Source organism: Triticum urartu, chromosome 6A (assembly GCF_056163025.1).
Source record: "Triticum urartu cultivar PI428250 chromosome 6A, HENAU_Tu73, whole genome shotgun sequence".
NCBI lineage: Eukaryota > Viridiplantae > Streptophyta > Magnoliopsida > Poales > Poaceae > Triticum > Triticum urartu.
Window position 1 is genome coordinate 2266194 of NC_141878.1, and position 13829 is coordinate 2280022.

At 45.4% G+C, this 13829-nt stretch overlaps 1 protein-coding gene across 1 annotated transcript; it reads left to right on the forward strand.

Annotated features, from left to right (window-relative positions):
* Nucleotides 1-11486: 11486 nt before the first annotated feature.
* Nucleotides 11487-13044, forward strand: LOC147962926 (mitochondrial metalloendopeptidase OMA1-like). Its single transcript, XM_087531160.1, has 3 exons — nt 11487-12197; nt 12289-12368; nt 12565-13044. Exons 1-3 carry the CDS (start codon nt 11487-11489, stop codon nt 12851-12853), a joined length of 1080 nt encoding a protein of 359 aa, XP_087387286.1. The 3' UTR covers nt 12854-13044.
* The last annotated feature ends 785 nt before the right edge of the window (nt 13045-13829 follow it).

Here is a 13829-nt window from a genome sequence, read left to right on the forward strand (position 1 = left end):
AGGTTGGGCATTGCTGGAAAGGCTTTAATCAAGGCGAAATATCAAGGGGTTCCCATTATAACCCAACCGCGTAAGGAACGCAGAAAATCCGGGAACATAACACCGATATGACGGAAACTAGGGCGGCAAGAGTGGAACAAAACACTAGGCGAGAGGCCGAGCCTTCCACCCTTTACCAAGTATATAGATGCATTAAGATAACATAGCAATATAGTGATATCCCAACAAGCTAATAAAAGATGTTCCAATAGGAACAGCTCCAATCTTCACCTGCAACTAGCAACGCTATAAGAGGGGCTGAGCAAAGCGGTAACATAGCCAATCAACGGTTTGCTAGGACAATGGTAGGTTAGAGGTTCAATCATGCAATTGGGAGGCTGACAAGCAAGTGGTAGGCATCGTAGCAGTGGCAAAGCAAAAGAGCGAGCAAACTAGCATAGCAAAGATAGTAGTGATTTCGAGGGTATGATCATCTTGCCTGCACAGTTGTCAGAGTTGACTGGATCCTCACAAGCAAACTCAACGGGCTCCTCGGTAGCGAACTCGGCTCCCGGCTCTACCCAACAAGCAAATAAACAACAAGGATACAATCAACCACGTGCAAGACCAAGCAATATGATGAAATGATGATATGCTATGCGGGATGCGATGCGGGATGCAAAATGCAAGATATGACAGGAAATGCATGAACCTGGCCTCAACTTGGAAAACCAAGTGTGCCACTGGATAGAGGGATGAAATCGCTTGAAAACGATATAAAGATCATTGGAATCGGAGCTACGGTTTGGAAATGGCAAGCGTTTTAAGATATGACACCGGTCTGCGATTTACAGCAAGTAGGCATCTAAACGCAACGAAATGAACATGCTACAGCCACCAAACATGAAAACAAAATGCATGGCAGTGATGTACACAAGATGTTTAACAAAACTCTAGCACTGAGCCATAGGCAAATTCATCCATAAAGAGGTTCAAACAAGCATGGCAAAAACGCAAATGCAAAACAGATTCCAGACTTAGTGAAAATAACACTAGCCTGAAATTTCAGATCACGATGCTCTCTTTGGAGCAGCAAAAGAACATGATAAATGACCTGAACATGACAAGTAAGAACATGGCATGGAGCTACTCAACAAGCTTAACAAAACACCCAAAGTGACCTGGGGCCAAAAGGGTTCACAAAATACTCTACCGAGCTCACGAACATAGCTCGAACACAATCAGTTTTCAGACTTAGTGAAAACTGAGACATGCTGAAATTATAACTCACGAAGGCATGTAAACGAGCTCGATGCACTCACTACGGTGCAAGTCATAGCAAGGCAAGCATATATCCCGAAAGAAGACACAAAATACTAGCTACACGTGGCAGGAACAATGTCATAGCATGCATGGAACACTAACGGTAGCATCGGCAAAATCGCAAACAAGTTGACGATCTGCCCAGATTAACAACGAAGCAAAAGTTGAGCTCGATTGAGTCAACCTAGAGCACTCCACATATTCAAACAAAGACATGGATGGATAGAGCATAACATAAATATCAAAACTCCCTTACTGATCATCCTCAAAAGAGGCACGGATCACTAGGAAACAAGCTGGACATATAGCAATCTCAGGTACCTCTCTTCGCAAGCTTGCACAAGACAACACACACATCCTAAAAATGTATGGGTGGCACCTCTGGAAAGAATACAAAATGCTTAACAATTCATCTCAAAGGGGCACAGGAATATCATGCACGGATTAAACATGGCAAAAATGACAAAAGTGCATGATGAACTAACGGATCTGCAATTTAACTCACGAAGCCTCCTTCTAACAGCATTTTGGGCAACAAGATGACCTCAAATGTAAATGATGCAATGGAATGAAATGATGTACATGTCGAGACGAAGATTTTGATATATCATACGCCCAAAACGGAGCTACGGTTGCGGAGATACAAGCAGTCAAAGTAGGCATAAAAAAATATGGAAATTAGGGTTTCGGGGGAGAGGGGTCAACCCAGATCCAGATCCAGCGCACGGAAACCGAGGTGGCGGCGGCACTATTCACCGCCGGATTTGAAGCTCGCTGGAGGAGTGGAGGGGCTCGCCGGCCGGGGCGGCGGCGGCGGTCGGCGGCGCCGGCGGGGGCGGCGGCGGCGGTCGGCGGGGGCGGCGGCGGCGGCGCGGCGAAGAGGCGGCGGGGCCCGAGGCGGGGCCGAGCGAGGCGGCGGGCGGCGATGGCGGCGGTGGTGGCTCCGGCCACCGGAGCTACGGGCGGCGGCGGAGGCCGGTGGCCTCGGGCGGCGGCGGTCGGTGGCGGCGGCCACCTCTGGCCCGGGAGGAGGAGGAAGGGGGCCGGCGCGCGGGCCAGGCGGGCCCGGCGGCGGCGATGTGGGCGCGACGGGGCGGGGCCACGTGGCGGAGGCGGGGCGGCGGCGGACGTTGTCTGGCCGGGGCGGACACGTCCGTCGGCGCGGTGGAGCTGTTTTTTTTTTGCTAGGGTTTCGAGGTGGAAGACGGGATCCGAAATGGAGGGGGTATAAATAGACATAAGTGGAGCTAGGAGAGTCCAAATGAGGTGCGGTTTTCGGCCACGCGATCGTGATCGAACGCTCTAGGACATGGAGCAGAGTTAGGTGGGTTTTGGGCCAAATTGGAGGGGTGTTGGGCTGCAACACACACGAGGCCTTTTCGGTCCCTCGGTTAACCGTTGGAGTATCAAACGAAGTCCAAATGATACGAAACTTGACAGGCGGTCTACCGGTAGTAAACCAAGGCCGCATGACAAGTCTCGGTCCAATCCGGAAATGTTTGATCCCCACACACGAAAGAAAGCTAGAAATGGCCACCGGAGGAGAACGAAGCGCCGGAATGCAAAACGGACAACGGGGAAAATGCTCGAATGCATGAGATGAACATATATGCAAATGCAATGCACGTGATGACATGATATGAGATGCATGAAAACGAAAACAACACACGAAGACAAAAACCCGAACCCGAGAAATAAATATATCTTAACACCGGAAACGGCAAGAGTTGGATACAAATATGGAAAGTATATTTGGGGCGTTACATCTACTTGAGTCATTTCTGAAAATATATAAATCCAGTACTTGCAACAACATTTATTGAACTACAGACATCAAAATGTATGATCACCAATAAGTTCGTTGCTTGTTCCTTATGGCTTGTGAACCGTATTTCAGTCACTTCACATTTCAGAGAAAAGTTGCATGTGCCAGATGATTCAAAATCAAACGACTTCAAAATCCATCATAATGGAATTTTTCCATGCGGGTTTCTCCAATGTGACCAAATGCAGTGCCACACATGTGTGGTATTCTCATAGTTTTGTGACATTTAGCGTCAGTGTTATGGATGTATCATTTTACCATCAATATTCATAACATACATCCAATCTTGGATGGAAGTATGGACCTTCATGTTATTCATAATACTGAACAACAATTGTTCTTTTATGAACAACCCTTTTGCAATAAATATTGTGCAATGGGCTAGAGTGTAAGAAACTCTAAAATGAATTACGAAAGTAAACATAGAGGTAATATATTAATATCATTATTCATAACATACATCTCATGCATAATGAAAGTATGACCCTTATGTTTATTCATAATACTGAACATCAAAAGTTCTCTTATGAACAACCTTCTTGCAAGATACCATATGCAAAGGGCTAGAGTGTGAGAAACTCTAAAATGAATTATGAAAGAAAATACATAGGTAATACACCGATGGAAGGTATAGTAACTTTTACTATGTTCCCAGCATGTATTAGAACCTCATTCATGGCCAATATTTTAGGCCATAGTAGTTCTCACATTGAGTTGCAACAAAATGCAGTCGAGCGGGTATCTTTGTGATTAACTCACAATACCCTAGAATTAGTGTTTAACATGTTTAACCATAACTCCCAAGAACTATATCTTTGACCAGCCTTCTATACATCAAAAACTTGTATGACATCCATACATGAGCTGCATATTCCAGTCATCTTTCTTTCTGCCTTTATACTTCTAATAGTTTAACTTTTAGTATTTCCTACTCGCAAAAGAAGCACCCAACTTAAGAGTGGGGTTAGCCCCGGACTTCCTAGGTGTGTAAGTATACTAACACCCTTTGGACACTTCCTTTCTCCTTAAGTTGTTGTTTTATTCACCTTTCATCATATGACAGGCGTTCTTCTGGATCCCTCTCTTATCAGTCTAATGCATAGTAAACACTTTACTAAGAATTTTCAAACAAACATTGCTTTGGATATTTCATATCTTTCAACCTTTGTTTGTATCTGAAAATTAATTTTCAGTTCCATGCATATCACATAACTATCCCAAAACTTTCGAAGTTCGGGTTTCATGGAAGCAAACATATTGCACTTGACCGTAATGGAATTCTAGCTTTTGGATCGAAGGACGAGAGTCTCATCGTCCATTGCATTTAGCGGGAGTATACGGAAAGCATGCGATAGGACAAAGTCCTTCTCGGCACTTTTAAGGACAATCCTCACATTACGTTACCAATCATAAAGTTTTAACCAGATATTTAACAGCTATTCAATTTTAACAGGGAAGATGGAAACGCGAGCCATTATTCTACAACTATTTTGCAAAAAACAATTAGACACTGTTCATAATTAACTGCACTGAGAATTAAACATGCTAATTCAACAGTGCGCTCCCACTCAAATCAATATCTCTCAAAATTGATTATGAGTGACACAAGACCCGCATATCCATTCAACGCCATTGAACGAGATGAACACTGATGGCGCGAAATTCAATCGGTAGGCAAACTTGCCGATCATATGTCTATGTGACTCTTGTTCATCTTTCGATGGGCGTGTTCCAAGCTCAGGGAGATCCTTCCAGAACGTCAAGACAAGCAAGTGATCTTGCTGTGAGGTCTCAACTCACCCGCCTCACACATCCCTAATCGTTCGTATCTAGGGAGATCCTGCGATACCCCGAAAAGTTAGGTGCCGTGTGTTGGAAATATGCCCTAGAGGCAATAATAAAAGCATTATTATTATATTTCTTTGTTCATGATAATTGTCTTTATTCATGCTATAACTGTATTATCCGGAAATCGTAATACACGTGTGAATACATAGACCATAATATGTCCCTAGTAAGCCTCTAGTTCACTAGCTCGTTGATCAACAGATAGTCATGGTTTCCTGGCTATGGACATTGGATGTCATTGATAACGGGATCACATCATTAGGAGAATGATGTGATGGACAAGACCCAATCCTAAGCATGGCACAAAGATCGTGTAGTTCGTTTGCTAGAGCTTTTCCAATGTCAAGTATCTTTTCCTTTGACCATGAGATCGTGTAACTCCCGGATACCGTAGGAGTGCTTTGGGTGTATCAAACGTCACAACGTAACTGGGTGACTATAAAGGTGCATTACAGGTATCTCCGAAAGTGTCTGTTGGGTTGACACGGATCGAGACTGGGATTTGTCACTCCATATAACGGAGAGGTATCACTGGGCCCACTCGGTAATGCATCATCATTATGAGCTCAAGGTGACCAAGTGGTTGGTCACAGGATCATGCATTACGGTACGAGTAAAGTGACTTGCCGGTAACGAGATTGAACAAGGTATTGGGATACCGACGATCGAGTCTCGGGCAAGTAACATACCGATTGACAAAGGGAATTGTATACGGGGTTGATTAATCCTCAACATCGTGGTTCATCCGATGAGATCATCGTGGAGCATGTGGGAGCCATCATGGGTATCCAGATCCCGCTGTTGGTTATTGACCGGAGAGTCGTCTCGGTCATGTCTGCTTGTCTCCCGAACCCGTAGGGTCTACACACTTAAGGTTCGGTGACGCTAGGGTTATGAAGATATGTATATGCAGTAATCCGAATGTTGTTCGGAGTCCCGGATGAGATCCCGGACGTCACGAGGAGTTCCGGAATGGTCCGGAGGTAAAGAATTATATATATATAGGAAGTGCTGTTTCGGCCATCGGGACAAGTTTCGGGGTTATCGGTATTGTACCGGGACCACCGGAGGGGTCCCGTGGGCCCACCGGGTGGGGCCACCTGTCCCGGGGGGCCACATGGGCTGTAGGGGTGCGCCTTGGCCTACATGGGCCAAGGGCACCAGCCCTACTAGGCCCATGCGCCTAGGGTTTCCACCACGGAGGAGTCCAAGTGGTGGAAGGCACCCCGAGGTGCCTTGGGGGGGAGGGAAACCCTCCCCTGGCCGCCGCACCTAGGAGATTGGATCTCCTAGGCTGCGCACCACCCCCCCTTGGCCCTCCTATATATAGTGGGGGAGAGGAGGGATTTCATACCTCAGCCTTTGGTGCTTCCTCTCTCCCCGTTACGTCTCTCTCTCGCAGTATAGGCGAAACCCTGCTACTGTGACGCCCTGCATCCACCACCACGCCGTCGTGTTGCTGGATCTTCATCAACCTCTCTTCCCCCCTTGCTGGATCAAGAAAGGAGGAAACGTCATCCGTTCTGTACGTGTGTTGAACGCGGAGGTACCGTCCGTTCGGTGCTAAGATCATTGGTGATTTGAATCACGTCGTGTTCCACTACATCATCCCCGTTCTTTGAACGCTTCCGCTCGCGATCTACAAGGTATGTAGATGCATCTAATCACTCGTTGCTAGATGAACTCCTAGATGGATCTTGGTGAAACCGTAGGAAAATTTTTGTTTTCTGCAACGTTCCCCAACACCGTGACTGTGCTACACTTGGGAGAACACAAACTACTTGATATTTTTTTGAGAGATCACCCTAATAAAAGCGACTACCCCGCAATCAAGAAGGCTGCATCAAGAGGGATAAACATCTCAGGCAATTCATAATAGCATGATATGGTATAGCCTCTTTTGACGGAGAAGTCAAGTATTTCTTCGTCTTCGGCATTCGCGTCGGTGTTCACCTTCGCGAAGATTTCCACCACCTTGTCGACGCACCAGATAATATCGCTATCTCCATAGCGGATAAAATAAATGCATTACTTAAGGTTGACATGCAGGTCATTAAAGTGCAATCATATGGCTCCAGCCATCATGCCGAATCATGACATGCAGGTCATGTTAATTAAATCATATAGTCATCTCAAACATAATGAAATTATTTTGAGCATTTCTATACCACATCACATGCACATGAAAACCCTCCTGCAAAACCAAGTTAGACGCCTCTAATCGGTTCATGCAAAAACTTGTTTTTCGTGGCTTTCTAAGGTTTCGAAACAAACCGAAGCTACCAACGTCCATCGTCAAGTATGATAATTCAAGTCGCTAGATCAATTTTGCGGGGTGTATGAAACACGAGATAATAAAATCTCGAGCCCCATACTGAACTTCGTCATACGCATGACCCCCGTACAGATCATATCTGCGTTGCCCTTTTGTTTGTGAAACTTCATCTTTCTTTCTAACTATGGTGGATTTCAACGAACTGTTAGCACTTCATTGATCACTCAGGATCGCAGATTGCCAGAACATTGAAAATCCACCATGTCGTTATCAAGATCAGAAATATGCAAATTCCAAGGAAGCAACAAGAACATCGGGTAACAGATTTCATCTACTACCCACACAAATAATTTTCAGTAATGGAACTCATCTACTACAAATTATATTGTGCAACACCCATACATCTCTATGTATTCTAGATCGCAACCTGCATCTACGCATAGCACGGCTCATGATGCCACTGTAGAGTAACGCAGCAGAAAACAAAAAAATTACGACCTACGCACCAGCCCAGGACCACTATGGAGACTGCATACATGGTTTGATCTTTTTCGTTACCGACTCGTAGCGCAGCGGAAGTAGAGTCGGTGACGAACGGCGGTGCAGATTCCCGCAGCTAGGATTTACAACCTCCCAACCGCGAGGATGTATACCCTCATCCGCCCCACGGACAGCCCTCCGGGAGGCGGTCGGACAGTCCCTCAGACGGTGTCGCGGACAGCCCTTCGGGAGGACCCTCAAAACTCGGACGGTCACTTGGACAGCCCTTCGGGAGGACTCACAGAACTCGGACCGTCACTTGGTCAGCCCTTCGGGAGGCACTCTCAAAACAGCCCCTCGGGCAAAATGATCGAAACTACGACCTCTCTATGGGGTTGCACACATACGGTGTCATCTATCTGGCAGGGCTTCGCCGTCCAGAACTAGTTCCTGCCGGAACCCAGACAGCCTTTCGGCTCTACGAAACTATTTCGCTGGGAGGGAGAGAGAGAGAGCCAGATCATGCATGGCATTTGTATGAGAGCAAGAGTGTGTCTTTAGGCATCCCCCCACCCCTATTTATATGCCAAGCCCAAGGGTGGCTTCTCCAAGAAGCCAAAGAGGATAATACTAAAAGGCCCTCAAGGTGGCTTCTCCAAGAAGCCAAGCAAAAAGCACTTTCACTATTAACGACGACATTTTTCAGCGTCCGTTCGAATTGAAAATATTTATGTTGTCCCAGAACATTTCCAATACCCACTAAAATAATTTTCATCGCGTTCGGAACCAATTTCGGTTTAGTGAATTCCATCTGCGAAAAGCAAACAAGAATGTGTTTTCACTATTCATGAAGACAATTTTTCGCGTCCATTAAATCCGAAAATATTTCTGTGGGTCTTAAATAATTCCATTACCCACTAAAAAGATTTTGGATTCATTCCGAAACAATTTAGATTAGAGAATTTCATCTGCGAAAAGCAACCAAACCGGTACCGACTGCTCCGGAACAATTCCAGAAAGTTTTCAGAATGACTCTGGCCCCCTCCAAGAATTATCGGGCATGTGCCGAAACCAATTTGACTTAATAGTATATCCCGAAACAACTTTTCGGTTTCACTGAAACTCATCTGATGACCTCTCTCTGTGGAACTTTTCCGTTGTCCGAAACATTTCGGTGTCCGAAACTTTTTCGGTGATTTTCTCTCAAACTCCCTGCTAGAATTCAGCAGATAGGTGACCCTTAAGTGTGTGACCCTATAGGTTCGGTGAAGCATAGTCATGACCAGAACACTTTCCGATCAATGATCAACATCGGAGCCGTGGACACCGATATTGACCCCTATACCCACACGAATGAATATTCGAGCGAACCTCCAGTTGCCGTGTGCTATTCCTGTTGCTTCATGATATGTTTCAAATACCCGAGGTGAGACATGTTGGCATCCCTGTGGATCAACAACTTGTCCACTATGCCAGTTACCTCGTTACCGATATTGTTCTCTTTTCTCGTTCCCGTGTTTCGGCATCCCCGTGATCAAATCACAAAGTGTCTGGCCAGAAGATGATGGATACCGTAACACCGAGAGGGCCCAGAGATATCTTTCCATCATCGGAGGAGCAAATCCCAATCTTGAGCTAACAAGTTACTTGACATACTTTTCCATGAACCCGTATGCCGCAGTAATAAGCACCCATTTACGGATGACGTTTAACAAACCCCAAAGTTCATGAAGCAAGCATGAAGAAAATCGATAATCTCATGGTCTAAGAAATCATGCAAACGTTAACCATCTCTGTGTTATGTACCGTTAACTTGTGACGGATGAATCTCATAGCATAACATCAATCCGGGTCGATTCAACACAAATGTTCTCTTAACATTGTGCCCTCAATGTTGTTGGCATAGACATGCCCATGATCAGGAAAACAGAACCATCATGCAACACTTGAGCTAGTCTTAGAGGCCGGACTAAGAATACTTCTTACCGTTTATTATTCCACACGTGCATATCAGTCTTCCTCCGAGCCTCGTTTTATTGCAGACTCGAGAACCATAGCAGTTATTGCATGGATCATAAATATAATTATGAACATGGAGATAAATAATATCATTTATTATTGCCTCTAGGGCATATCTCCTACAGGGGGGACCCCGTTCCTCTGCTCTGTAGATAGGGTTTCGTTTTGTAGGTCGTGGTGCACTGTTGGGTTGGTGGAAGCGGCGCCTGGTCGAATAAGTCTGCCTCAGCTCCACTCCCACACCGACGGTGTCCTTCATGGCGGCGAGGTAGAGAGGCGGCGGCGGCGACCCCTTCAGGTGTGTCTCTCCACCTGCTCTATTCTTGTTGTTGCGGTGTTGTCTCTGATATCAGGTAGGTTTTGTCATTTGGGAGTACGCGCAGACATTTGTGTACGTAGGTGACAGCTAGAAGAAGGTGCATCCTGTGACGGGTTCGTGGTTTGAAGCTGGCAGTTCTGATTTCCTCCTCCGATGTCATAGTCGTGCGGAGGTGTTAGTTCTGGAGTTCGATGGCGTGTCCGGCGACACGTTGCCTTGGTATGATTCTTCCAATCACAACGTTTTTTTGCTTCAAGCAAACTACTTTAGAGGTCCATAAAGCTTTAGATCAGCGATGGAGCCGCGTCGAACACGAGTGAAGAGGTGATATGTATCCTTTTCCATGGTGGAGAGGAATAGTCGTTGGTTTTTGCGTAGGATTATTCTACCTTTTCAGTCCGGTAATATCGATGTTTACATGGCTTGTAACTGAATCTTCATTTTATTAATGAGACATATATTACCATGAAAAAAGAGCATACGCATAGGATATCTGTACGGCTATATTTTTGTTGGTTTTTTTATCTTTATATATAATCTTGGGTTTTGGCTAGGATTTCTTGTGCCTCCTGCCGGTGCCACCGTCGGTCTACCTCGTCTCCTGTGGTCTTACGGACATGGAGGCATGGTGGATCCCGTCCCTTGCCAGCAGGAGAGATTCGTTTTTTCATACTCTTTTGAGTTTTGTTAGGGTTTGTGTGATGCTCAGAGAGTCGAAGGGGCGATGAAGATGGAATAAGATTCTCCTTGCCTTGTCCCTATCCCGGTGATGTTTCTAGCATCGTGGAACGGCGTGCGGAGGTTTGATTTCGGCGGATCTCGCGGGATTCGGACGGCGTTTGTCATCAGTGGATCCACATGGATCTTGACATTGTTTGTCTGTGCTTGTGTGTCTAGAGATTGGATCCTTTCGATCTACACTTCTCTTCATCGACGGCGGTTGCTGTTCTGATGTATGAGGCCTTAGAACGACGATTTCACGACTGTTTATTACAATAAGGTTTGCCCGACGCCTTGCAATCCACCTAAGTCTTTCATGTGTGATGAGTGCCTCCCACTCCACCTAAGTCTGCATGTGAGCTCCTGATCGAACGAACACCTGATGGTCCCCTGGCTCAACGACATGCGTTTACACGGCCAACGGATCAGTCAGTCTCCTGGCTTCAAAAGGATCACCCGATGGATAATCCTAGCTAACCGGGACGTGGACGAAGCAGGAGTAGTGTTGATGAGCAGTCACGCAGTCCGTCTTAAACTCGAGCCAAAGCTACGCAGTCCGTCTCGGACACCGTCTTATAATATTGAACCCGAGTCTACTTCGTACTACTCTCATGAAGCGCTGTGCACTTAAAAGTTAGCCCCCGTCGTAACCCTCCATCAATCAGACGCCTCCGCTGCATACGCAAGAAACCGCCAGCATGAATTGCGTGAGGAAGGCGCGTTTAGTTTTCTCCAGGCTCCAGATCGTCCGACGCCACTTCAACCCTGCCCAGCCACTGCCGGGTCCTCGATCGAATTCCAATGTCACTGGATCAATCCGACGGCTCTTTCTCCGCCAAGCCATGCCGGCCGCCTCCCATATGGGCCACGCGCCGTTACTGCCGGGAGTCGTCTCATGGAGCCGACCGCGGTGGTACCCGAACCCGTGGAAGGTGGCCGCTGCGGTGGTTGTCCTGCCCTACGCTGTCAAGTTCAGTTTTTTTGCCGCGATATGCCAAAAAGAGACCGTTCCCTACACCAACCGGGCCCATCGTGTCCTCCTGACCTCGTCAGAGGAGCGCGAGTTTGGCGACGAAGACTTCAACGATTGGAAGCAGAAGCGCGGCAAAGACATCCTTGGCCCGTCTGACCCAAGGACTGTCCTCGTCCGCCGCATCGCCTCAGACATCATCCACGGAGTCCACCGCCTCTTCCCCAACAACGGCATCCATGATGATGATGTTAAGCAGGGGAAGGTGGTGGTGCGGCCACAGACGGGGCACCTCAATAACCTTAACTGGGAAGTGATGGTTGTGGAAGATGACAAAGTAAACGCTTTCTGCTTGAAGGGCGGGAAGATTGTAATCCACACTGGATACCTCAAGCATTTGAAGACCGATGCCGAGATTGCCACCGTTATTGGTCATGAGGTAGGTTTTCCTTATTGGAGTATCGGTGCATTTGCAGACGGATGTTTGGTTGTTTTCAAGTGGGACAGTCATTAACGCCATTTTTTTGCAGGCCGCACATGTTGTTGCAAGGCATAGCATGGAGTTGTTGGGGTCAATTCCGTTCTACAAACTAATGCCCTTCTCACGAAGGTACATTGATTTAATAATTAATTACATTGCTCTTGAAATTATAATTGCATTCTCTCTTAAAAAAAATAGCATTCTGTATGGAAATTGGAACATGTTGGTTTACCAAATACTAGGTGCTCTATTTTTTTTGCGAATATTTTATTGTTGAGGCTGTATATCTTATCTCTTGTGTGTTTTACCTGTATATACATTCTAGGGCCGAATTGGAGGCGGATCACATCGGATTGATGATAATGGCCGCTGCTGGTTTTGATCCACGCGTAGCCCCTGAATTCCGCAAGAAGATTGGAGAGATCATCGGAGACACGAAATTAATGGACTACATCGGCACTCATCCTTCGTTGGAGACAAGATCACGGATGTTATCACGAAAGGAAGTCATGGACGAGGCGTTGGAGCTGTACAAACAAGAACGTATGCGCAGGGAGAAGTGTCAATCTCTGTCTTCCCTATGGTGGAACGTCCTGGGATACCGATCTTGCTAGATGATTCGTTGCGTCAATGGCGCAATGACCAAATACAACAGAAAAGTTAGCCAAACTACTATAAAATGTTTTTTAATAAATCGTTGCAAATTATGATGTTAATCTCCTTTTCTTTTACGAAAAGTAGGATAATATCCGGACTCAATACCGAGCGATGAGCGCAACCATCTTTATTGTGATGTTAATCTATCTATCTGTTATAATATTGGCCGTAAATTTTAGCAAGAGGCAAACAAGGCATTACATTCGTCTACATAGATTAAATTATATTGGCCGTAAATTTTAGATATTGATATCTGAGATTTTTTTTAACACAGTACAGACGTAGATGCTTATACGGTCACACATATGTATATACACTCACCCCTATGAATACACACACGCACACCTTACCTCCTATGAACACCTTCGAGTGACTTAGTTGTGGCTCCGAAAGGATCTTCAACAAAGTATTACATACATATATATTGCAGACAAGAACAAATGGTGTGAGCGATGAGCGATGCTGAGTAGTCTACGTATAAATTGAATCTTTTTTGTATTTTTACATAAACCCCCTAAACTTTCAGGTAATCAACCTGCAGTTCTTTTTATGTGATAAATTGAATCTTTTTTGTGTTTTACAGAAAACACCATGTCTTCTATACTAATTAACACGTAGTCTACGTACAACAAATATTTTTTTGAAATATCAATATCTTTTAAACCATGACCCCAATTTTAACATGTTATATATGAAATTTGATTTGAAAAATTTGTAGAATTCGAATATAATGTTATTCTTACCTCTTAACCTTTTTAAAATTCTATTTAGAGTGAAACCTTAAAAAATGGCGCACAAACAAATTGGAGACAAAAAAGTGCAGCAAAAAAACTCATCTAATCACCGCTGAAAAGTTATTTTTTTATTCGAGTGGTACTAAATTTTTGTGCGCCTGTCTGTTAGAAAAGAATAATGCTTTTTTTAGACAAAGAA